This window comes from Chrysemys picta, chromosome 4, assembly GCF_011386835.1.
Source record: "Chrysemys picta bellii isolate R12L10 chromosome 4, ASM1138683v2, whole genome shotgun sequence".
Lineage (NCBI taxonomy): Eukaryota > Metazoa > Chordata > Testudines > Emydidae > Chrysemys > Chrysemys picta.
This window is the reverse complement of record NC_088794.1, coordinates 11,374,851-11,397,386: the sequence shown is the minus strand read 5'-3', so window position 1 is coordinate 11,397,386 and position 22,536 is coordinate 11,374,851. Positions and strand designations below refer to the sequence as shown.

At 63.3% G+C, this 22,536-nt stretch overlaps 1 protein-coding gene across 1 annotated transcript in view; it reads right to left on the bottom strand.

The window, feature by feature from the left end:
• The window catches only part of SLC43A1 (solute carrier family 43 member 1), a 31,626-nt gene extending 10,907 nt beyond the window's left edge, over positions 1–20,719 (bottom strand). The window contains 10 exon segments of the mRNA XM_008171716.4: positions 8,496–8,595; positions 8,597–8,675; positions 9,341–9,474; positions 9,707–9,799; positions 11,864–11,940; positions 15,321–15,376; positions 15,755–15,938; positions 18,443–18,610; positions 19,228–19,326; positions 20,486–20,719. Coding sequence (XP_008169938.3) covers positions 8,496–8,595; positions 8,597–8,675; positions 9,341–9,474; positions 9,707–9,799; positions 11,864–11,940; positions 15,321–15,376; positions 15,755–15,938; positions 18,443–18,596 — 877 coding nt within the window. The 5' untranslated portion in view covers positions 18,597–18,610; positions 19,228–19,326; positions 20,486–20,719.
• Between the last annotated feature and the right edge of the window lie 1,817 nt (positions 20,720–22,536).

Sequence of the window (22,536 nt, the reverse complement as noted above, 5' to 3'; positions counted from 1 at the left end):
AAAAAGGACTGACCCTCACCCCAACTCCATCAGCCTTGGCCAGCTGGCTTGGCCCCCCAGGAAGATTAAGGGGTCCCCGGCTGCTGGGTCACGCCCCTGTGGGCATCCCCAGCCCAGCGCTCCGGGCTCTGAGTGTGGCAGGGGCACGCAGGAAGGATGGGGCAAGCGTGGGGGGGGGGACTCACACAGCGGCGTAGAGACCCCCACAGGCGGAGTGGAAAAAGCCTCGTACCATGGTGTGAAGGACAAAGGTCAAAAACTGCAGAGAGAAGAGACGGGGGCATCAGGATGTGGGGGGGCACCACGGGGGATCAGCAGCAGACAATGACCATTGGGCCTGGGGCACATGGGAAAGGACAGGAGACTCAGGGCGGCACCAGCTCTGGCGGGCCATGGGGCAAGGGGAGCGGGCCAGGGGCGGCACCCGCCTGGGGCCACCGCGGGGGAGCGGAGCAGGGGGCCGGCGGTACCTGCAGAGGTAGGTTATTGATGAGGCAGGTGACCCCCGAAGCCCATCAGCAGCAGGTTGGTGAAGGTGAAGGCCCGGATGGCGTTGGTGAGCTTCTGGATCTTGCGGTAACGGGGCCTAGCAGGTGACTTCTCAGCCCGGCCCTGGGAACGGCAGGGGGAAGAGTCACCAGCCAGCCCAGCGGGGTCCGCGCCCCGGGGCATGAGCACCAGGATTCACACACACACCCCAGTCCCCCCAGCGGGGTCCGCGACCCGGGGCACCAGCACCAGGATTTGCCCCCCCAGCCCACAAGCTGGATCCGTGCCCCGGACACACACTCTCACCCAGCTGCCATGGTGGCCGGCCCGTGCCCAGCGGCCCGTCCACACAGTCCTTCATGCGCCAGTCCATCACGTAGCCGATGAAGGGGCAGGTTACGAGGCAGAGCAGCTGCATGACCCCGAAGATGGAGGCGTAGAACCCAACTGTCCGTCGGGGAGAGGGTGAGAACCCGGTGCCCAGGCCCCGTCCCCAACCCCACTGCCGGGGAGACTCCCAGGCCCTGTCCCCACCCCCCATCAGAGCAGAGACCCCTGTGCCAGTCCCCACCCCCAGACCCTGATCAGGGAGGAGAGCCTTATGCCCATGCCCTTCCCCATCAAGGGGAGAACCCTACACCCAGGCCCCATCCCTCTGCCCTACAGCGGAGAGCACAGCGCCTGGGGAGGGCATCGCTCCATCGGCCACTGCATGTGGGAGACCCCACTCCCACTTCCTGCCCCATAGGGGACCGGGGCTCCCCTAGTCTCTTGGCAGCTCCGGACATTGCCGTAGCTAGCAGTGCTGGAAGGGCAGGGGGCAGGGCTGGCCTCGGCTATCCCCCTAGCTGCTCCTACCTGTGTCCTCAGCCTTCTCCATCAGCTCCTCCGGCACTGCGGTCAACGGGGGGGACAGAGACACAGACAAGGGATAAAGGGCCTGGAAAGAAGGTCCCCACCCCCCATTCTAGCCTATGTCCCTCCAACACCTTCGCCCCCCCACACCCCACACCAGCTCCTCCTGCTGGCCTCTGCCTCCCCCCTCCTACCCCAGCTCCCCCCAACCCCACCCCCCAGCTCTCCTCGGTCTCCCCTCCCACCCTAACTCCCACACACACAGCTCCCCCCCACACACACACACAGCTTCCCCTGATGCCCTATGCCCTCCTGTGAGGAAGTGATGATTTTCTGAGATATTTTGATGCATTACTCAGTTTCCCTCTGTACTTTGCCTTGCTACTTGTGGGCACAAAAGGATTAAAAGCGGTTCTGGGGGCAGGAGGTGTTGGGTCCCGTAACAGTCCTGGGGCCTGGATGGAGGGTCCATAAAACCAGTGGGAGCCCCAGGCGATCATTGGGACCCTCCTGCAGGCGGATGGGCAAACTCAGCCCTTGGACGACAGATTGACAGCCGGCCGGGCTGAGTTAGGGCAGGTTTGTGCTGAAAATCACATTGGCACGAAGAGCGGGTGAGGTCTGTGGCCAGGAGCCTGCCTCGCTTGGCATCGCTGGACAGAGCTCGCGGTGGAGCCAGAGGCGGGGAGGCCGCGTGACTGCCCTTAAGAAGAGCGGGGCCCTCTGTGGGGCTCCTCCAAGGGGCAGGGGAAACACCAGGGCACAGTACACACCCTGTGGGTCCGTGAGAGCAGGACCCCACCCAATGCCCCCTCCTGGCCTATGTCCCCTTGTGACTAAGTGGGAATTTTGGGTACTATGTTTATGAGGCGCATGCGTGACTCAGTTTCCCTCTGTGCTTTGCACTGCTCTGCACACGAGTGCAAAGGGTTAACCAGCTGTTCTTGGGGCAGAGCACGAGCCGCGAGGGTGTGTGTCCCCCGTGGCTGGCTGGGGTGGAAGAAGGGTCGGCAAAGGACTAGCGTAAACCCAACCCACATCAATGGAGAATCCAGCAAGAGAGCGGGAACCCCAACGGCCGGGCCGTTCACCCTAGCAGCCACCAGCCAGGAGGAAGGAGACATTCCCAGCCCTCAGCCGAGAAGCAGCTCCAAGGCCCCAGCGGGAGAACAAAGGGGAAAGGAGGCCGGTGGCCAGGCCTCGGGGCTGACAAGGAGCCAGATGGAGATAGAGACCATAACGTCTTGGCTGGCTAATTGCACCGGGGCTGGCCAGGCTGGACTATGGCCCAACCTTTGCCTCTCTGTGCTAACCCAAGGCCTTTCCGACGCCGTGGGCCAGGCGGCTAATGTTCCCCCGTGTCTGGGAAGGCTGCCGCTGCAGATACCCCTGACAGTGCAGCGCCCCAAAGGGCACAAACCTCCCGGGAGCCGAGGAGACAGACAGGGATCGCTGGGGCCCTAGAGGCCATGACCCTGCCCCTGTGGAACTGGGTGCGGCCTTGGGGGCCAGGGACTGGTGAGAGGCTGGGCATGGAGCAGAACCAGTGGATCCAGGAGACGCTCCCCACCGGGCCCTCACCGTCCGGGCTGCCGCCGTCACCTGGAACTCCCAGCATCTTGTTCATCGCTGCCATGTAGAAGATGACGCGCAGCTGGGTCATGCCATGGGGATCAGGCTCCACAGGAAGATGGGGGAGCAGACGCTGCGGCGCAAGGGGATCGAGTCTGCAGGCCGGGGCGGGGAGGGAGAAGGCAAGGAGGAGACGTTACTGTCAGCCCCAGACAACCCCCACATCTCCTCCAGCAGACACGATAGTACCCCCACATCAGAGACCCAATCCCCCCCACAGCCTCAGCCAGACTCATCCCCAGGCTCCCCCCCATCAGAGACCCCATCCCCCCGACCGCCTCAGCCAGAGTCATCCCAGGCTCCCCCCATCAGAGACCCCATCCCCCCCGACAGCCTCAGCCAGAGTCACCCCAGGCTCCCCCCCCATCAGACACCCCATCCCCCCGACAGCCTCAGCCAGAGTCATCCCAGGCTCCCCCCATCAGAGACCCCATCCCCCCCGACAGCCTCAGCCAGAGTCACCCCCCAGGCTCCCCCCCCATCAGACACCCCATCCCCCCGACAGCCTCAGCCAGAGTCACCCCCAGGCTCCCCCCCCCATCAGACACCCCATCCCCCGCACCGCCTCCGCCAGAGTCACCCCCACACACACCCCCATCACAGACCCCATCCCCCCGACAGCCTCAGCCAGAGTCATCCCAGGCTCCCCCCCCATCAGAGACCCCATCCCCCCCCACAGCCCTCAGCCAGAGTCACCCCCAGGCTCCCCCATCAGAGACCCCATCCCCCGACCGCCTCAGCCAGAGTCACCCCCAGGCTCCCCCCCATCAGAGACCCCCATCCCCCGACGCCTCAGCCAGAGTCACCCCCAGGCTCCCCCCATCAGAGACCCCATCCCCCCGACCGCCTCAGCCAGAGTCACCCCCAGGCTCCCCCCCCCCATCAGAGACCCCATCCCCCCGACAGCCTCAGCCAGAGTCACCCCCAAGCTCCCCCCCATCAGAGACCCCATCCCCCGACCGCCTCAGCCAGAGTCATCCCAGGTTCCCCCCCATCAGAGACCCCATCCCCCCGACCGCCTCAGCCAGAGTCACCCCAGGCTCCCCCCCATCAGAGACCCCATCCCCCCGACCGCCTCAGCCAGAGTCACCCCCAGGCTCCCCCCATCAGAGACCCCATCCCCCCGACCGCCTCAGCCAGAGTCACCCCCAGGCTCCCCCCATCAGAGACCCCATCCCCCCGACAGCCTCAGCCAGGAGTCACCCCCAGGCTCCCCCCATCAGAGACCCCCATCCCCCCGACCGCCTCAGCCAGAGTCATCCCCAGGCTCCCCCCATCAGAGACCCCATCCCCCCGACAGCCTCAGCCAGAGTCACCCCCAGGCTCCCCCCCATCAGAGACCCCATCCCCCGACCGCCTCAGCCAGAGTCACCCCCAGGCTCCCCCCCATCAGAGACCCCATCCCCCCCGACCGCCTCAGCCAGAGTCACCCCCAGGCTCCCCCCATCACAGACCCCATCCCCCCGACCGCCTCAGCCAGAGTCACCCCCAGGCTCCCCCCATCAGAGACCCCATCCCCCGACCGCCTCAGCCAGAGTCACCCCCAGGCTCCCCCCATCAGAGACCCCATCCCCCGACCGCCTCAGCCAGAGTCATCCCCAGGCTCCCCCCATCAGAGACCCCATCCCCCCGACAGCCTCAGCCAGAGTCACCCCCCAGGCTCCCCCCCCATCAGAGACCCCATCCCCCGACTGCCTCAGCCAGAGTCACCCCCAGGCTCCCCCCCATCAGAGACCCCATCCCCCCGACCCGCCTCAGCCAGAGTCACCCCCCAGGCTCCCCCCCATCACAGACCCCATCCCCCCGACCGCCTCAGCCAGAGTCACCCCCAGGCTCCCCCCATCAGAGACCCCATCCCCCGACCGCCTCAGCCAGAGTCACCCCCACGCTCCCCCCCCCATCAGAGACCCCATCCCCCCGACAGCCTCAGCCAGAGTCACCCCCAGGCTCCCCCCCCCATCAGACACCCCCCATCCCCCCGACAGCCTCAGCCAGAGTCACCCCCAGGCTCCCCCCCCCATCAGACACCCCATCCCCCCCGACAGCCTCAGCCAGAGTTACCCCCCACGCTCCCCCCCCCCATCAGAGACCCACATCCCCCCCCGACAGCCGTCAGCCAGAGTCACCCCCAGGGCTCCCCCCACATCAGAGACCCCATCCCCCGACCGCCTCAGCCAGAGTCACCCCCAGGCTCCCCCCATCACAGACCCATCCCCCCGACCGCCTCAGCCAGAGTCACCCCCAGGCTCCCCCCCATCACAGACGCCATCCCCCGACCGCCTCAGCCAGAGTCACCCCCAGGCTCCCCCCATCACAGACCCCATCCCCCCGACCCGCCTCAGCCAGAGTCACCCCCCAGGCTCCCCCCATCACAGACGCCATCCCCCGACCGCCTCAGCCAGAGTCACCCCCAGGCTCCCCCCATCACAGACGCCATCCCCCGACCGCCTCAGCCAGAGTCACCCCCAGGCTCCCCCCATCACAGACCCCATCCCCCGACCGCCTCAGCCAGAGTCACCCCCAGGCTCCCCCCATCACAGACCCCATCCCCCGACCACCTCAGCCAGAGTCACCCCCAGGGCTCCCCCCCCATCAGAGACCCCATCCCCCCGACCGCCTCAGCCAGAGTCACCCCCAGGCTCCCCCCCATCAGACACCCCATCCCCCCGACAGCCTCAGCCAGAGTCATCCCCACGCTCCCCCCCTATCAGAGACCCCATCCCCCGCACAGCCTCAGCCAGAGTCACCCCCAGGCTCCCCCCATCAGAGACCCCATCCCCCCGACCGCCTCAGCCAGAGTCACCCCCAGGCTCCCCCCATCAGAGACCCCATCCCCCGACCGCCTCAGCCAGAGTCATCCCCAGGCTCCCCCCAATCAGAGACCCCATCCCCCCACAGCCTCAGCCAGAGTCATCCCCACGCTCCCCCCCCATCAGAGACCCCATCCCCCCGACCGCCTCAGCCAGAGTCATCCCAGGCTCCCCCATCAGAGACCCCATCCCCCGACCGCCTCAGCCAGAGTCACCCCCAGGCTCCCCCCCCCATCACAGACCCCCATCCCCCCGACCCGCCTCAGCCAGAGTCACCCCCAGGCTCCCCCCATCACAGACGCCATCCCCCAACCGCCTCAGCCAGAGTCATCCCCAGGCTCCCCCCCATCAGAGACCCCATCCCCCGACCGCCTCAGCCAGAGTCATCCCCAGGCTCCCCCCATCAGAGACCCCATCCCCCGACCGCCTCAGCCAGAGTCACCCCCAGGCTCCCCCCCCATCAGAGACCCCATCCCCCCGACAGCCTCAGCCAGAGTCACCCCCAGGCTCCCCCCCCATCAGACACCCCATCCCCCCGACCAGCCTCAGCCAGAGTCATCCCCAGGCTCCCCCCCATCAGAGACCCCATCCCCCCGACCGCCTCAGCCAGAGTCACCCCCAGGCTCCCCCCATCAGAGACCCCATCCCCCGACAGCCTCAGCCAGAGTCACCCCCCAGGCTCCCCCCCATCAGAGACCCCATCCCCCCGACCGCCTCAGCCAGAGTCATCCCCAGGCTCCCCCCCCATCAGACACCCCATCCCCCCCGACAGCCTCAGCCAGAGTCCATCCCCAGGCTCCCCCCCATCAGAGACCCCATCCCCCCGACCGCCTCAGCCAGAGTCATCCCCAGGCTCCCCCCCCATCACAGACCCCATCCCCCCGACCGCCTCAGCCAGAGTCACCCCCAGGCTCCCCCCCCCCCATCAGACACCCCATCCCCCGACCGCCTCAGCCAGAGTCACCCCCCAGGCTCCCCATCACCCCCCTACACACAGACGGGCGCCTGTCACAGCCCACCTCTGCTCTCGCATGGGAAAGGTGAATCTCAGCACTGTTGGATTCCTGGCTTCTACCCCAGCTCTGGGAGGGGAGGAGTGGGGTGCAAGTCAGGACTCCTGGTGGTAGCCCAGCTCTGGGAGGGCAGTGCGATGTAGTGGTTAGAGCGGGCGGGGTCCTTGGAGCCAGGACTCCTGGGTTCTCTCCAAACTCGAGCTCAGCCTAGCAGCTGTGCAAGAGGCTGGCCGCGTGGGGGCTGCGTGCTCCGCTCCCCCCAGGGGTTAGGGCCGCCCCAGATCCCGCAGGTAGAATCCAGCGCGACGGGTTGGGAAGGTGCAGCTCCCCGATCCCGCCAGCAGGTGGAGCCAGACACCCAGGCAGCGCCCCGCGGCCTGCAGAGCCACTGCCAGATGCACGAGGTACCCGGCCTTGCACGGAGCAGCTGCCGGGCCATAGATCGGCCGGTCGGGGGCACGGCTAGCACCGCCCACACACAGCCTGGGGAAGCCCCCCACACACACACTGCCTGCTGCCCCAGACTGCACCCCCCTGCCTGGGAGAGCCCTGCACCCCCTGAACCCCCCCAGCCTGGGAGAGCCCTGCACCCCCTGAACCCCCCAGCCTGGGAGAGCCCTGCACCACCCTGCACCCCCCAGCCTGGGAGAGCCCTGCACCCCCCTACATACCCCTGTACCCCCAGCCTGGGAGAGCCCTGCACCTCTCTACTGTCCCCCTGTACCCCCCAGCCTGGGAGAGTCCTGCACCCCCTGAACCCCCCAGCCTGGGAGAGCCCTGCACCCCCTGCACCCCCCCAGCCTGGGAGAGCCCTGCACCCCCCTACATACCCCTGTACCCCCAGCCTGGGAGAGCCCTGCACCCCCCTACATACCCCTGTACCCAAGCCTAGGAGAGCCCTGCACCCCCTGCACCCTCCAGCCTGGGAGAGCCCTGCACCTCTCTATGGTCCCCTGTACCCCCCAGCCTGGGAGAGCCCTGCACCCCTGTACATACCCTGTACCCCCGTACATACCCCTGTACCCCCAGCCTGGGAGAGCCCTGCACCCCCCTACATACCCCTGTACCCCCAGCCTAGGAGAGCCCTGCACCCCCCTACATACCCCTGTACCCCAGCCTGGGAGAGCCCTGCACCCCCCTACATACCCCTGTACCCCCAGCCTAGGAGAGCCCTGCACCCCCTGCACCCCCCCAGCCCTGGGAGAGCCCTGCACCTCCCTACGGTCCCCTATACCCCCAGCCTGGGAGAGCCCTGCACCCCCTGAACCCTCCAGCCTGGAGAGCCCTGCACCTCTCTACGGTCCCCTGTACCCCCCAGCCTGGGAGAGCCATGGCACTGCATGCCCCCTGCACCCCCCAGCCTGGGAGAGCCCTGCACCCCCCTGCACCCCGCAGTCTGACAGAACCCCCTCATACATACTGCTCCCCTGGGGGGGTATCAGACACCCTGAGCCCCTCAGGACACTCTTGGGTGGCCCTGTCACGCTGCCCTCCTCAGGAAGCTCTGCCCCCCACCTTGGCAAAGCCCTTCCCCCTATACCACCTTGAACCTCCTCCCCGCACACACTCTGGGGAAGCCCAGCAGCCCCCCAAACCTTGCCCACCCAGGGTGCACACAGCCCAGCAGGGGGTGCTGCAGCAGGACTTTCCCTGCCCCCAGCTGGCACCCTGAGCCCAGGGGGCATGTGGCACTCACACTCGGCAGGGACTGTGGCCCCGTGGCACAGGTCCTGTGTGGATGGGCAAAGCTCCATGCCCCCCTGCAGGCACAGCCCCTTCTGGCTCAGGCGCTGCCCCCACGGTGGTGACATGGATGTAGAACCGATCGCCCGTCACCCTGTGATCCAGTGCCAGCTCGCTCAGCTTGATCTTCTTCCTGACCCGGGAAAGGGGGGGGTGAGAGGAGAACCAGCGCCCCCTGCTGGGGGAGACCTGCCACTGCTCCCACAGCACCCCCTGCTGGGGGAGACCTGCCACTGCCCCCATAGCGCCCCCTGCTGGGGGAGACCTGCCACTGTCTGCTGGGAGCTCCCCCACCCTGCTCCCTACAGCGCCCCCTGCTGGGGGAGACCTGCCACTGTCCCCCATAGCGCCCCCCTGCTGGGGGAGACCTGCCACTGTCTGCTGGGAGCTCCCCCACCCTGCTCCCTACAGCACCCCCTGCTGGGGGGAGACCTGCCACTGTCCCCATAGCGCCCCCCTGCTGGGGGAGACCTGCCACTGTCTGCTGGGAGCTTCCCCACCCTGCTCCTACAGTGCCCCCCTGCTGGGGGAGACCTGCCACTGTCTGCTGGGAGCTTCCCCACCCTGCTCCCTACAGCGCCCCCTGCTCGGGGAGACCTGCCACTGCTCCCTACAGCGCCCCCTGCTCGGGGAGACCTGCCACTGCCCCCACAGCGCCCCCTGCTGGGAGCTCCCCGCCACTGCCCCACAGCGCCCCCTGCTGGGGGAGACCTGCCATTGTCTGCTGAGAGCTTCCCCATCCTGCTCCCTACAGCACCCCCTGCTGGGAAAGGCTGGAGCTCCCCCACCCTCACTCACGTGTAGTTGGCCTCCTCGGGTGCCGGGAAGGACTCCTTGGGCCAGTTGACCAGGCAATTGAGGAAGATGAGGCAGGCCAGGCCCGACCAGGTCAGCATTATGGTGCTGAAGGAGACGCCGGCATCGTAGATCAGCTGGGAGCAGGGGAGCAGGAGGTTAGTGGGGCAGATGTGGACAGGGAGGGTCTGGCTGGCATCTTGGGCAGGGGTCACTCTGATACCCCTCATTTCTCCCCACGTAACCCAGAGGCGCTGATAGGCTCTCTGTGAGCCCCCCCACCACCCAATCCAGCAGTCAAGGCCACCCACTGATCTGGGGCAGGAAAGGGGGGCGTTGAACCAGCCCCACATCAAGAGGCCCCCGTACCTTGACTGCGGGGAAGGTGATGGCAGAGGAGGCGTACGAGCCAATCATCAGCGCCATGAAGGTGGAGCGCAGGTTCCCAAACATGTTGGGCAGCTGGGGAGGACACAAGATGTTAGTGGGGGGAGAGGTGGCGGGGGGGGGGACGGACAACCCCTGGCACCAGGACAGGCCCCTGGCCCTCCCCCAATCTTTTCCCCCCCTCCCCCTATCCCAGCCCATCGACACCACCTCTCCCTGCTGCAGAGCCCTCCCTGCTGCCCAGCTCAGGCCGACTTGCCCTGAGGGGCCCAGATCTACTCAGGCCTGGGGGCAGCCATTTCCCTTTGACCCCCACTGAGGGGGGGTCCTCACTAGAGGAGCAGTGGGTGGGGGAAGGGGAGAGGAGGCCTGGCTTCCCCCTGGGGAGGGATCCTAGATACAGGGTGAGGTGCCATGAGGGGAGGGTTAGGGCTGGATCCCAGCTCTGGACAGTGTTGGGGCCCCATGGGGGAGGGGATCAGGCCTGTTCCTCCCCTCCCCCAGATGCAGCGGCAAGCAGCAGGGCACCTTGGTTTAGAAAACAGGCCAGCTCCAACACATGCCCTGCCCCCCTCTCCCCTCCCAGCGCTGGGGCAGGGGGTGTGCGCCGAGATCCTGCCTTCCTATTGGCTGCCAGCTACCTGCCCAGGTCACGTGACTGCTGGCAGGTTGGGTAGGGGGGGCTGTGCCTGTGCCAAGATGCAACACGGGGGTGGGGAGGGTGTAACCCTAACCCCTCGTGTGCTGGATGGAGAGATTTCCCCCTCCCCTGACCCAGGCAGTGCCCCATGCCAGAGGCTGCAGCGCTGCCCACTTTGCTCCACCCAGCCCTTTGCCAAGGTCACCGGCAGCCTGGCCCCGAGGACTCGCTGGCACCCTTCCCGGCTCAGACCGCTGCGTGCAGCATGTGCACAAGCCCTGGGTCAGACCCCCTCACGGAGCGGGCGGTGTGCGGGATCACGCCCGGCCCTGCAGCTGGTATGGGGACATGGCCCCCAAGAACACCCCAGCCTGTCCTCCGGGGCCCAGCTCCACCAACTGGGGACCCAGCCCCGACGGAAACCCTGCAGTGACATTCCCGCCAACCGGCCTCCCCTGTGAGCCCAGGACTGCAGTGCCCAGCTACCCATCCCTCAGCAACCAACGCAGATAGGAGCATTCGGCATGGGGCGAACACAGCCCCAGCCGCCACCTGACCCAAGCAGGCGCACAAGGCCCTCCTGTGCCAGGCTCAGAGCTTGGCCCTGTCCCTACCCCACAGGGCAACCAGCCCCACCCAGCCACGCTGGGCACCAGGCCAGTGCCCCCTCCCGCCCCCGCACCGTGCAAGCCGCCAGTCAGGCCCATGCAGACGCACCCAGGAGGCAGATGGCTCAGCGCTGGCCCAGAGCAGTGGGAGCCGTGGACGTGGAAGGCAGGCGAGTGGCACATCAGCCCAAAGCAAGGAGGGGAGAGCGTGCCCAGCCCTGGGAGTTGGTGAGAGACGGCACAGAGCTCCCTGCCAGCGAGCACCACGCACACCCACACAGCCCCCTCCCCACACACTGGGGACCCAGGCTGGGCCCCACCCTGAGAGCTGGGTGCTGCGCCATGCCCCTGGACCAAGCCCCGCGTGGGGCAGGAGTGGCTGAGCGAGCTGCGAGCCCCACTCTCGGGCGCAGGCCTCCTCGGCAGGGCAGGGCCCGTGGGGACCCAGAAACAGGCAGGGGAGCTAGTCACTCCCCCGCCACGTGACTCCAGGCCAGAGTCCTGCCACTCCACCTGCCTCCTCGGTACTCAGCTGTGGGGTTCAGGCCCCCGCGGCCCAGGGCCGGGAGGAGACTAGGGCACTGACCCCTCTGGGCATCCAAGGGGGAGCCTCGGGACCAAAGATGTTTTGTGCCCCTGAGGAGGGCTGGCATGGTACCCCTTCCCCCACTCTGCTGCCCCCAGGGACAGGCACAGCCCTTCCCCACTTCTGCTGCCCCCAGCCTGCCCTCCCAAGGGGCTCAGCGCTCCCTCCTGCCCCACAGAGACAAGCACAACCCCGCCCCACCTCTGCTGCCCCCTGCTGGCCATCCCAAGAGGCTCAGTGCTCCCTCCTGCCCCACAGTGACAGGCACAGCCCCTCCCCCCAGGGGGCACAGTGCCCACACTCACCGTCAGCGAGGTGAATGTCAGGCAGATACCCCCGAAGCCATTCAGGGACAGGCCGAGGAAAATCAGTGGGGAGAGAACTGGGGGAGAGAGAGGCGGGGAGAGTAGATGAGTCTGAACTGGGGAACTGGGGGGATGGTAGATCAGAGGAGCGCAGGGCTGGGGGTTTGGGGACGGGAGAGCGGAGGAGCGCAGGGCTGGGGGTTTGGGGAGATGGGAGAGAGGAGGACTGCAGGGCTGGGGGTTTGAGGGGACGGGAGAGCAGAGGAGCGCAGGGCTGTGGGTTTGGGGGGGACGGGAGAGCGGAGGAGCGCAGGGCTGGGGGTTTGGGGGGATGGGAGAGCAGAGGAGCGCAGGGCTGGGGGTTTGGGGGGGACGGGAGAGCGGAGGAGCGCAGGGCTGTGGGTTTGGGGGGACGGGAGAGCGGAGGAGCGCAGGGCTGTGGGTTTGGGGGGACAGGAGAGCGGAGGAGCACAGGGCTGGAGGTTTTGGGGCAACGGGAGAGCGGAGGAGCACAGGGCTGGGGATTTGGGGATGGGAGAGCGGAGGAGCGCAGGGCTGTGGGTTTGGGGGGACAGGAGAGCGGAGGAGCACAGGGCTGGAGGTTTTGGGGCAACGGGGAGAGCGGAAGAGCGCAGGGCTGGAGATTTGGAGATGGGAGAGCAGAGGAGCGCAGGGCTGGGGTATTGGGAGACTGGGGAGCGGAGGAGCGCAGGGCTGGGAGTTTGGGGGGACGGGGAGAGCAGAGGAGCGCAGGGCTGGGGGTTTGGGGCGACAGGAGAGCAGAGGAGCGCAGGGCTGGAGGTTTGGGGGGACGGGAGAGCGGAGGAGCGCAGGGCTGGGGGTTTGGGGGGATGGGAGAGCGGAGGAGCGCAGGGCTGGGGGTTTGGGGCGACAGGAGAGCGGAGGAGCGCAGGGCTGGACGTTTGGGGGGGATGGGAGAACGGAGGAGCGCAGGGCTGGGGCTTTGGGGGGACGAGAGCGGAGGAGTGCGGGGCTGGGGATTTGGGGATGGGAGTGCAGGGCTGGGGGGTTGGGGGATGGGAGAGCAGAGGAGCGCAGGGCTGGAGGTTTGGGGGGATGGGAGAACAGAGGAGCGCAGGACTGTGGGTTTGGGAGGACAGGAGAGCGGAGGAGCGTGGGGCTGGGAATTTGGGGACGGGAGAGCGGAGGAGTGCAGGGCTGAGGGTTTGGGGGGATGGGAGAGCGGAGGAGCGCAGTGCTGGGGATTTGGGGATGGGAAAGCGGAGGAGCGCAGGGCTGTGGGTTTGGGAGGACAGGAGAGCGGAGGAGCGCGGGGCTGGGGATTTGGGAGGACAGGAGAGCGGAGGAGCGCGGGGCTGGGGATTTGGGGGGACGGGAGAGCGGAGGAGCGCGGGGCTGGGGGTTTGGGGGGACGGGAGAGCGGAGGAGCACAGGGCTGTGGGTTTGGGGGGACGGGAGAGCGGAGGAGCGTGGGGCTGGGGGTTTGGGGGGACGGGAGAGCGGAGGAGCACAGGGCTGTGGGTTTGGGGGGACGGGAGAGCGGACAAGTGCGGGGCTGGGGATTTGGGGGGACAGGAGAGCAGAGGAGCGCAGGGCTGTGGGTTTGGGGGGACGGGAGAGCAGAGGAGCGCGGGGCTGGGGATTTGGGGACGGGAGAGCGGAGGAGCGCAGGGCTGTGGGTTTGGGGGGACGGGAGAGCGGAGGAGCGTGGGGCTGGGGGTTTGGGGGGACGGGAGAGCGGAGGAGCACAGGGCTGTGGGTTTGGGGGGACGGGAGAGCGGAGGAGCACAGGGCTGTGGGTTTGGGGGGACGGGAGAGCGGACAAGTGCGGGGCTGGGGATTTGGGGGGACAGGAGAGCAGAGGAGCGCAGGGCTGTGGGTTTGGGGGGACGGGAGAGCGGAGGAGCGTGGGGCTGGGGGTTTGGGGGGACGGGAGAGCGGAGGAGCGCGGGGCTGGGGATTTGGGGACGGGAGAGCGGAGGAGCGCGGGGCTGTGGGTTTGGGGGGACGGGAGAGCGGAGGAGCGCGGGGCTGTGGGTTTGGGGGGACGGGAGAGCGGAGGAGTGCGGGGCTGGGGATTTGGGGGGACAGGAGAGCGGAGGAGCGCAGGGCTGTGGGTTTGGGGGGACGGGAGAGCGGAGGAGCACGGGGCTGTGGGTTTGGGAGGACAGGAGAGCGGAGGAGCGCGGGGCTGGGGATTTGGGGGGATGGGAGAGCAGAGGAGCGCAGTGCTGGGGATTTGGGGATGGGAAAGCGGAGGAGCGCGGGGCTGGGGATTTGGGGGGACGGGAGAGCGGAGGAGCGCGGGGCTGGGGGTTTGGGGGGACGGGAGAGCGGAGGAGCACAGGGCTGTGGGTTTGGGGGGACGGGAGAGCGGAGGAGCGTGGGGCTGGGGGTTTGGGGGGACGGGAGAGCGGAGGAGCACAGGGCTGTGGGTTTGGGGGGACGGGAGAGCGGACAAGTGCGGGGCTGGGGATTTGGGGGGACAGGAGAGCAGAGGAGCGCAGGGCTGTGGGTTTGGGGGGACGGGAGAGCAGAGGAGCGCGGGGCTGGGGATTTGGGGACGGGAGAGCAGAGGAGCGCAGGGCTGTGGGTTTGGGGGGACGGGAGAGCGGAGGAGCGTGGGGCTGGGGGTTTGGGGGGACGGGAGAGCGGAGGAGCACAGGGCTGTGGGTTTGGGGGGACGGGAGAGCGGAGGAGCACAGGGCTGTGGGTTTGGGGGGACGGGAGAGCGGACAAGTGCGGGGCTGGGGATTTGGGGGGACAGGAGAGCAGAGGAGCGCAGGGCTGTGGGTTTGGGGGGACGGGAGAGCGGAGGAGCGCGGGGCTGTGGGTTTGGGGGGACGGGAGAGCGGAGGAGCGCGGGGCTGGGGGTTTGGGGGGACGGGAGAGCGGAGGAGCGCAGGGCTGTGGGTTTGGGGGGACAGGAGAGCGGAGGAGCGTGGGGCTGTGGGTTTGGGGGGACGGGAGAGCGGAGGAGCACGGGGCTGGGGGTTGGGGGGGACAGGAGAGCAGAGGAGTGCGGGGCTGGGGATTTGGGGGGACAGAAGAGCGGAGGAGCGCGGGGCTGTGGGTTTGGGGGGACGGGAGAGCGGAGGAGCACGGGGCTGGGGGTTTGGGGGGACAGGAGAGCAGAGGAGTGCGGGGCTGGGGATTTGGGGGGGACAGGAGAGCAGAGGAGCGCAGGGCTGGGGGTTTGGGGGGACGGGAGAGCGGAGGAGTGTGGGGCTGGGGATTTGGGGAGACAGAAGAGCGGAGGAGCGCAGGGCTGGGGATTTGGGGGGACAGGAGAGCGGAGGAGCGCGGGGCTGTGGGTTTGGGGGGATGGGAGAATGTGAGATAAGCAGTGGAGATGGAGGACTGTGTCAGTGGAGGTATGGATCAGGTTCAGGAAACAGGTTGGGGAGATTGTGGGGCTGCTGGGAAGACAAGGGGGTGGGGAACTGTGGGCTGCGGGGAGACGCCCTCACCTCACCTGGGGGGTCGTAGGCAGCCAGGGCCATCAGAGCGCAGGAGACAGCAAAGCTGAAACTACAGGGGCACAGGGCAGTAATGAGCACTCCCAGCCTATGGGCCCCTCCCCAACCCTGGGATCCCTCCATTCCCATGGACATCTCCCCCAGTGCCCACACCTTGAGATCTAGCCATTCTACACGTATCCCTGAGGCCCCCACCCCCACAGGACTCAGCCCCCACCATGGGCACCTCCGGCACCCCCCACCTTGGGACATCCCCAGTGGACATCTCCCCCTCCCTTTACCTTGTCCCCGCACCTTCCCAGACACCTCTCCCATCTTAGGACCCAGCCCTGTTTGCTCAGGGCCACAGCTTCCAATCCATGGCCCCCATCCCATCTCCACACAACCCCTACTCCCCCCGGGGGTTCCTGACCCCCGGGCCGCCCCGCACCTGCCGAGGAGGCGGAGGGGCCGGGGCCCCAGACGGTCCATGAGCACCCCCAGGGGCAGGGTGGCGGCGCTCAGCAGGAAGGACCCGATGGTGAAGCCCAGGTTCAGCATCTCCTCCTGCTCCACGCAGCTAGGCCAGTGGTGGGGGGGAAGCCCCAGAGCCGAGCCATTGGTCCTGTTTTCACCTGGGGACATTCGCAGCGTCAGACCCTCCCCAGCCCCGGGGGGAGACTCCCACCCTGACCTCCCTTGCCCCGGGGGCCGTACCCACCTCTCACTCCATGGCTGGGCAGGGGCCCACGGGAGAAGCTATTGGGGGAGCAGAGAGTCTCGTCAGGGAGCAAGGAGGCTCATGGAGGGCAGGGAAGCTCTCAGTGGGGGAACAGGGGTCCCATGGGGGTGAGGTTGGTCCCATGGGAGAGCAGGAGGCAAGAGATTTCATGGGATTCAAGCAGGGCTCTCAGTGGGGGGTCTCACTAGGGGTTGAGGGGGCCCCATGGAGGACAGGGGGCAAAGGAGGAGCAGGGGGCTCTCAGTGGAGGGTCAGGGTTCCCATGGGGGGACAGGAGGCAAGGGAGAGGAGGGGACTGTCAGGGGGAGGGTCGGGGTTCCTGTGATAGGTAAAGTTGGGGGGTAGCTCCCTTGGATGGACACCCAGCCAGCCAGTTAGCTGTAAAATCCCTCTTGGTAGCTGTTCTTTACTTGCTTTACCTGCAAAAGGTTAAAAAGTCCCCCAGGTAAAGAGGGAAGAAAGTGGGCACCTGACCAAAAGAGCCAATGGGAAGGTAGAACTTTTTTAAATTGGGAAAGAAACTTTGCCTTTGTCTGTTGTTCTCTGGGCTGGAGGGACAGAGCAGCTGTGCTATCAGCAGCTAAGCCAGGTATGATCACAAATCATCAGGTCACGCCTAGAACTACTTCTCTGAACTCCACATGTGTAAGTAGATCAGAGTGTTTAGCTAGATGCGATCAGGTTATTTTCTTCCTTTTGGCTTGTGGATCTCCTCTGTGCTAATCCCGGATGCTTTTGTTTGCTTGAAACCTTTAAGCTGAACCCCCAAGAAAGCTGTTTTGGGTGCTTGATTTGTATACTTGTTTCTTTTAAGATCTAGCAAAAAGCCTAAGTTCCAGATGTAATTTTTTTCCCTTTTTGTTTTTAATAAAATGTACCTGGTTTAAGAACAGGATTGGATTTTTGGTGTCCAAAAAAGTTTGTGCAGGTTGTTTAATTAGCTGGTAGCCACAGCTAATTTCCTTTGTTTTCTTTCTCAGCTCTTCCCCGGAGTGGGGGTGAAAGGGCTTGAGGGTGCCCCACAGGGAGGAATTCCCAAGTGCTCCTTCCTGGGTTCAAAGGGGGGTTTTGCATTTGGGTGGTGGCAGCATTTACCAAGCCAAGGTCAGAGAAAAGCTGTAATCTTGGGAGTTTAATACAAGCCTGGAGTGGCCAATATTAATTTTTAAAATCCATGCGGGCCCCCATTTCTGCCAGGGGTGGCTCCAGGCACCAGCGCACCAAGCACGTGCCTGGGGCGGCAAGCTGCGGGGGGCAGCCTGCCAGTCGCCGTGAGGGCAGCAGTTCGGCGGAATGCCTGCTGGAAGTCCGCCAGTCCCGCGGCTTCGGCGGCGGCTAGCCGCGGGATCGGTGAACCTCCTGCAGGCATGCCGCCGAATCCACGTTACCAGCGGACTTCCCGCAGGCCAAAAGCCACCTGCCTGCCGTGCTTGGGGCAGCAAAAAACATAGAGCTGCCCCTGATTTCTGCACTCGGAGTGACAGAGTGGGGATTCAGCCTTGACCGTTCCCATGGGGGGACAGGAGGCAAGGGGGGATGGGAGGGGCAGGGGTTCCCATGCGGGGAGCGGGATCCCATTGGGGGCAGGGGTGAGGCAGAGGAGTCCCTGAGGGTCTCCAGCCTCCCAGCCCTGGCTCAGGAATGCTGTATGGCACCACACCTGGTGGGGTCTGTGCCAAGCGCCGGTCTCGCTGTCACCCTGTCCATGGGCATGCTGCAGCCCCATGGGGTGGGTGTCAGGGGGGCCAAGGCAGGATGAGTCCCAGCACAGCCTGGCACGGGGCAGACGGGTACATCAGTGCCCGGGGCCCGTTGAGGGGGGCCTGGCCCTAAGCAGTTGGGGTTGGTGGGAGGCGCCAATGGCATGGTGCCCGTCAATCTCCCACAGGTCCGTCTGTCCCTCTCCAGGCTGTGTGTGGCTGGCTGTCTCTCGTGGCAGGCAGAGCGACCCAGACCCTGTCAGACCCATCCACTCCGCAGGGCCTGTCCCACCCACTTGGGACGAGGGGCCAGGACCAGCCTGGCTGATCTGGGGAGGAACCCAGCTCTGTGGAGCCTCTGCAGGGTCTGAGCCCTGGCCATGCCCCAGATACACCCACATTCCCACACGTGCCCATTCCAACATCTTCCCGTGGCTCCACCCACCCCATCTCAGGCTCCACCCCTCCCCTGCTTGGCCACGCCCCTCCTAATATCGGCTCATCCCCTGATTGCCCACTCCCATTACTTCCCTTTGCCCTCCACGCCTCATATCACCCCCCACCCTTCTCCTGCTTGGCCCCTCCCATGTTATTGTCCTTCCCCTTTCATGTTTGGCCCCTCCCACTTTCTCTTTGATCTTCCCCTCTCCTCTCCAGCTTGGTCCCTCCCACTCTCTCTGTGCCCCGCCCTTCTCACCTGTGCACATGTTAGAGTAGAAGCCTTCATGCTTGAGCATGATAAGCAGGGAGCCCCAGCCCAGCAGCACGGCGGAGAAGAAGAGGTTCTCCAGGATGGCGGTGCACGCCATCCACCAGCGCCGATGGTACGCCTGCTGCAGCGTCAGCGCCATCCCGGCTCCACGGGCTGGGGACACAGAGCGACTGGCTCATTCTTTGCCCCTCCCATCTCCTGCTTGCCCCCTCCCACTTTCTCTCCTTGCCCCTCCCCTCTCTAAATAAATGGCAAAGCATAGGAGGGTGGGGCTGCAGGGATCTGGTCTTATTTAACCTCTGCCATACCAGTCTGGAAGAGGGAGTAAACAGCACAGTATCCATCTGTCTTAGAGACTTACCTGGCCCATTGTGTCTCAGCCCCTCAATGCCTTTGTATCCTCACACAGACCAGCCAATTATCCCTATTGTACAGATGAGGAAACTGAGGCACGGAAAGGCCAAGTGACCTGCCCCAGGTCTGTGGCAGAGCAAGGCACTGAATCGAGGTCTACCCAGTCCCAGGCTAGCACCCTAACCCCTGGGCCATCCTTCCTCCTATTGAAAGTCACAGATGCTACGAGTGAGGCCGGGGAAACACCCACCAGGGCCGGGAGAGCTAGTCCACCTGGGCAGGAAATGGAGACTGACTGTTTTTCTAGATCTGCTCTAGCTCCGCCGTGTTTGCAGGGTCACAGTAGCTGTGCTGGTCTCTGTAGAGCTGGAAAACTGGACAGAAGTTGGTCCAATGAGCGGGGTAATCTCACCCACCTGGTCTTGCTCTCGTTCAAACACGAACTCGGTCAGGGCAGCTGGAGGTCAGACGAGCTGGTCGCAGTGGGCTGGACTGGCCTTGGGATCTGTGACTCTCTGAAATACCAACACGGGATTTCACATGGGAAAGCCAGTGCTTGATTTGTAACGAAAGAGGTGCCGGGGCTCAAGCAATTGTTTTGCTTTCTTAACTGACAAGGCAAACTCAGAGGTGCGATGCGGGGGCTATGAACTGCCAAGCCCAGCGATGTGGGGGGCCATGAACTGCCAAGCCCGAAGGTGCCAGGGCACAAATTAAGCACTGGGGGAAATTGAGCTCTGGCACAAATTAAGCACTGAGGAAAGCGACAGCCAATCCAGCTGGAGCAACCCGATCCCAGAGCCAGGCACCCCCCCGCCGGGGCTGGGGGCAGAGACTGTGAAGGAGACCAAGGTGGGGGAGTGGGGCAGCGCTCCCTGAAATGAGGCACAAGTTTGGAAGCTGGAGTGAAGGGGCCGGAGCGACATGGGGCTGGAAACCACACCATCCCGCCCAGGCTTGCCCTTGGCCCGGGGCTGATCCTACACGGGGCTCATTTCCAAGGGGAGATAAAATGTTTGGGGCTCTGTTGAGTTTGCAAAGCTCCAAAGGTGGGATGAGAGAAGGTTAAGAAAGAGGAATTTAGGGGGGGAAATGGTTTCAAAAGGGAATAGCCCCCCGGAGGAAGGGCCAGGGGCCCCACTGCTCCCTCACAGGGGGATGGTCCAGCCAAAGATTTGTGCCCTGGGGGAAGATCAGCCCCGAGGGGCTTGCCCTGCCCCTGCGCTGTCCCACGACCCCCTGGCGGGAGTGGAGGTACTGGGCCGCAGCTGCCAGGATTCTCATGTCAGGCTTCTCTGACAGCTGACAGCACTCTGGGGTACCCCCATCGCAGGAGTCTCCCCTCCAGAGCCCCCATCCCTCCAACGTCCCAGCTCCGTAATCCACTCAAGCCCCCTCTCCAGCATGGCCTCCCCCCACCCAGCAGCCTCCGCAAGTCCCCCTCACCTTCGCTTCCTGCTCCAGCACAGCCAGCCACATGGCCCTGCCCCTCCCCAAAAATAGCCCAGAATCAATACAGGGCTGGGCTGCGCCTGGCCTGGCTGCCCTGCCACGTGGGCTGCACAACGATCGCTTTGCCCCAGTCACACACGTGTGACACACTCCAGTTCCCTTGGCCCAGCTGGCCCCGTCCCCAGCCACCGCTCCCCCTTGGCAGCTCTCCCCCAAACTTACCCTCCTGGCGAAAGGGGTCTGGGCCGGGGGCTCGGTGATCCGGAGGCAAGGAGAGATCAAGCAAACTCTCCCTCTGCCTCAAGCCACTGGCTAAGCAGTTTGTTTTTTTGCCTGCTGTTTGCCAACAGCTGGGGTTATAAACGGCTGAGCGGGAGTTGAAGAGCGCTTGTGTGTGCAGTGCAGGAAGTGAAAAGAGCATGTGTAGTCTGCTTTATAAGGGCATCAACTCTGAATGTATGTGCGAGAGAGAGAGAGCCAGGAGAGGGATATGAAGAATAAGGAAATATGAAGGAGCTAAAGAGGCAAAGAACAAAATAAAGGGGGAATGGAAGAATGAATAAAAGAATGAACAAGTTAAAGAAAGACTGAAAGAACGAATGAGCAAAAAAAGAGTGAATAAAAGACCAAATTAAAAAAAGAACAGGCAAAAAGTGAATTGAAGGAGGAAATAAACAATCAGTGAAAGAATTAAAGAAAGAATGAAAGACGGAAGAAATGAAAGAATAAACTAAAGAAGGAAAGAGAGTGAGTTACAAAAAGAATGAAAGAAAGAACGAACTGAAGAAGGAAAGAATGTATGAGTGAAAAAATGAATTAAAGAAAGAACCAGCAACAAAGAACAAATTGAAGGAGGAAACACAGAATGAGCAAAAGAATTACAGAATGAATGAAAGAGAAGAAATGAAAGAACAAACTAAAGAAGGAAAGGATGAGTGAAAAAGAATGAATTCAAGAAAAAACAAGCCAAAAACGAATTGGAGGAAATTCAGTGTTGATAAATGCAAAATAATGCACATTGTATGTAGAGTTGAGATTATGTTTTCCAAAATGATGGGGTCTAAATAAGTTGTTACCACTCGAGGAAGACCTTGGAGTCATCATGGTAGGTCTCCGAAAATATCTGCTCCATGTGAACTGGCAGTCAAAAAAGCGAACAGTGTTAGGAACCGTTAGGAAAGGGGTAGATAATAAGACAGAAAATATCATAATGCTGCTATGTAAATCCATGGCACGGCCACATCTTGAATACTGCAGGCAGCTCTGGTCTCCCCATCTCAAAAAAGATATTAGAATTGGAAAAGGTACAGAGAAGGGTAACAAAAATTATTAGGGGTATGGAACAGCTTCCATATGGGGTGAGATTAAAAAGACTGGGACTGTTCAGCTTAAAAAAGAAACGATTAAGGGGGGACATGATAGAGGTCTATAGTATCAGGACTGATGTGGAGAAAGTGAATAAGGAAGTGTTCGCATAACATGAGAACCAGGGGTCACCTAAGGAAAGGAAGTATTTTTTCACACAATGCACAGTCAACCTGTGGAAGTCGGTGCCAGGCGATGTTATGAAGGCCAAAACTACAACTGGGTTCAAAAAGGAATTAGGTAAGTTCATGGAGGATAGGCCCATCAATGGCTATTGGCCAAGATGGTCAAGGGTTCAACCCCATGCTGTGGATGTCCCTAGATCTCCAACTGCCAGCAGCTGGGACTGGATGACAGGGGAAGGATCACTTGATAATTGCCCTGTTCTGTTCATTCCCTCTGAAGCACTGAACACTGTTGGACAACAGGACACAGAGATAGATGGGCCGTTGGTCTGACCAAGTCTGGCCATGCTTATGCTCCTGTGAAAGAATTAAAGAATGAACAAAAGACGGAAGAAACAAAATACAGGATGAACTAAAGAAGGAAAGAAAAATGAGTGAAAAATGTTAGAAAAAAACAAAGGAATGAAGGAAAGAACTAAAGAAGGAAAGAATGAACAAGTAAAAAAAAGAATGAAATAAAGAATGAGCAAAACAGAAAAGGAATTAAAGAAGGAAAGAAAGAACCAAGTGAAAGATGGAATAAATGAAAGAAAGAAGGATTAAGGAAAGAAAGCAAAGGAAAAAGAAATGAGTGAGAAAAAGAATTAAAGAATGAACTATAGAAATAAAAGAATGCATTAGAGAAGGAAAGAAAGAACAAATTAAAAGGAGAAAGAAAGAAAGAAAGAAAGAAAGAAAAAGAAAGAAAGAGTGATGGAAAGGAAAGAATGAACTGAAAAAAGG